This window comes from Meriones unguiculatus, chromosome 17 (genome assembly GCF_030254825.1).
Source record: "Meriones unguiculatus strain TT.TT164.6M chromosome 17, Bangor_MerUng_6.1, whole genome shotgun sequence".
NCBI classification, from domain to species: Eukaryota; Metazoa; Chordata; class Mammalia; order Rodentia; family Muridae; genus Meriones; species Meriones unguiculatus.
In genome coordinates this window covers 91,335,789-91,337,585 of record NC_083364.1, presented here as the reverse complement: position 1 = coordinate 91,337,585, position 1,797 = coordinate 91,335,789, and the positions used below count along the sequence as shown (strand labels likewise).

At 38.1% G+C, this 1,797-nt stretch overlaps 1 protein-coding gene across 1 annotated transcript; it reads right to left on the bottom strand.

The window, feature by feature from the left end:
* Positions 1–1,161: 1,161 nt before the first annotated feature.
* On the bottom strand, positions 1,162–1,341 carry LOC110544043 (keratin-associated protein 20-2-like). The gene has a single exon (XM_021630181.1). The coding sequence runs from the start codon at positions 1,339–1,341 to the stop codon at positions 1,162–1,164; it is 180 nt and encodes a 59-aa protein (XP_021485856.1).
* Between the last annotated feature and the right edge of the window lie 456 nt (positions 1,342–1,797).

Below are 1,797 nucleotides of genomic sequence, written 5' to 3'. Positions count from 1 at the left end.
GTAAAACAAGCATGTATACATCACAAAGCATTAATACATAAGAAGGTTAAAATGAATGTAGACAAATTTTCATGTATCCAAGTAAAGTTCTGAACAGAAGAACATTCACTTGTATAAAAAGAGGTTTCACACAAATGAAAAATGTAAGTGAGAAGGAAGGTTAATAAAGAAAATTCAAATTGGGTATACACCACTAAGACAAACTTCTGAAACATAGTTTGCAAAAATCAGCTGAGATTTAGAACAGGTGTTTTTCAATGCAACAGATAATGGTGGACAAACAGACACAGTAATGTACTATTTCACTAATATCTCAGAGAAACATATCAATATCAAAATGAGACTGCTCCCCACAACTGTTACACAGTTAATATTAGAAAGAAGAAAGATGAATGTTTCAGAGCATGTGCAGGAAGTGTCACCCTTCTCCAGTGTTGATGGGAATATAACTTGGTGCAGCCATGACAGAGCATGTGGCGTGTTTGCAAATATATAGGGACTTGAGCAAGAATCTAGAGGTCACACTGCTGCTCACATAATTATATGAAAAGAATTGGAGCGCATGGAGTTTCGGAATGCTAATAGAATGTGTTTCTCTCCCTCTCTAACCTCCTTTCCATTTCCTTAAGTTCCTCTTTTTTCCTTCTTTATGTCAATTTTCTGGAAAATCTTCTGCTCCTTTATTCCTCTCCCACTTTTCTATAACAGCCTTCACATGTCTCCAAGCAGATTCAAAAGCATAAAGCACACAGAGATTGTCTTGTATTGTTTATTCACTTAGTTATTTGATAATACCCGTATTTTTTGTTTGTTTATTTTTTTATCTTTTATTAATTACACTTTATTCATTTTGTATCCCCCCATACGCCCCTCCATCCTCCCCTCCTGGTCTCACCCTCCCCCCCTTTCTGCATGCATGCAATACCTGTAATTTTACGCAAAAGTTTTGAGTCAAATTTGAAAACATTTTACAGAACATGATGAAGATCGCATAAAAACCACAGTCCAATGAAGATGAACAATTAGATGGCCATGTTTATTTCATTTATTTTTCAGATGTTTTGATATAAAGTTAGGTTTTGTGATGATACTTCGCATTCCTGGTGTGAAAATACTTGGAAACCATTCAATACAGGAAAGCTGGGCATCTGCAGAAATTCTTCAGTAGTAGCCATAGGACCAGTACCTTCTACAGCACAGTGGGCGGCAGCAGCCGTAACCATAGCCACCATAGCCACCATAGCCACAGCCATAACCACAGCCACAGCCATAACCACAGCCATAGCCTAGGCCACTATAGCCATAGCCCAGGCCTCCATAGTAGCTGCCATAGTAACACATGGTGTCAGGAGAGGACAGTTCAGCTGAGGACCAGAAGTAGGTTTCTTGAGTCTGGACGTCATGATCTACTGAGGGCCTTTTATACAGCTGGGTTGCTGTTGGGAAAACCACAGGTATTCCGTGTTTCCACCGTGCTTCAGGAAATATCAGAGTGCCATGGTTTGTTTGTAAAACCAAGATACATAACTGAGATGACTGAGCTCATATGTCAAGTTCTTATGGTCAATCATGAATTTTAATATAAAATTCTAGTCTTGTTTTCAAGCCTGTGTTCATTCTGTGTTTAGCATATTTAATACATTTGAAATTCTTTTATGCCACAGTACAAAATCACTGAAATAGCCTTCATTCCCTTTTATGTCTGTTTCACCGCACTCCATAGGTGAAAAGTCATTGTGTGTTCTATTATTTTGTTTGCTGTGTAACTGTAGAATGATCCTATATGGAAGAACGTGC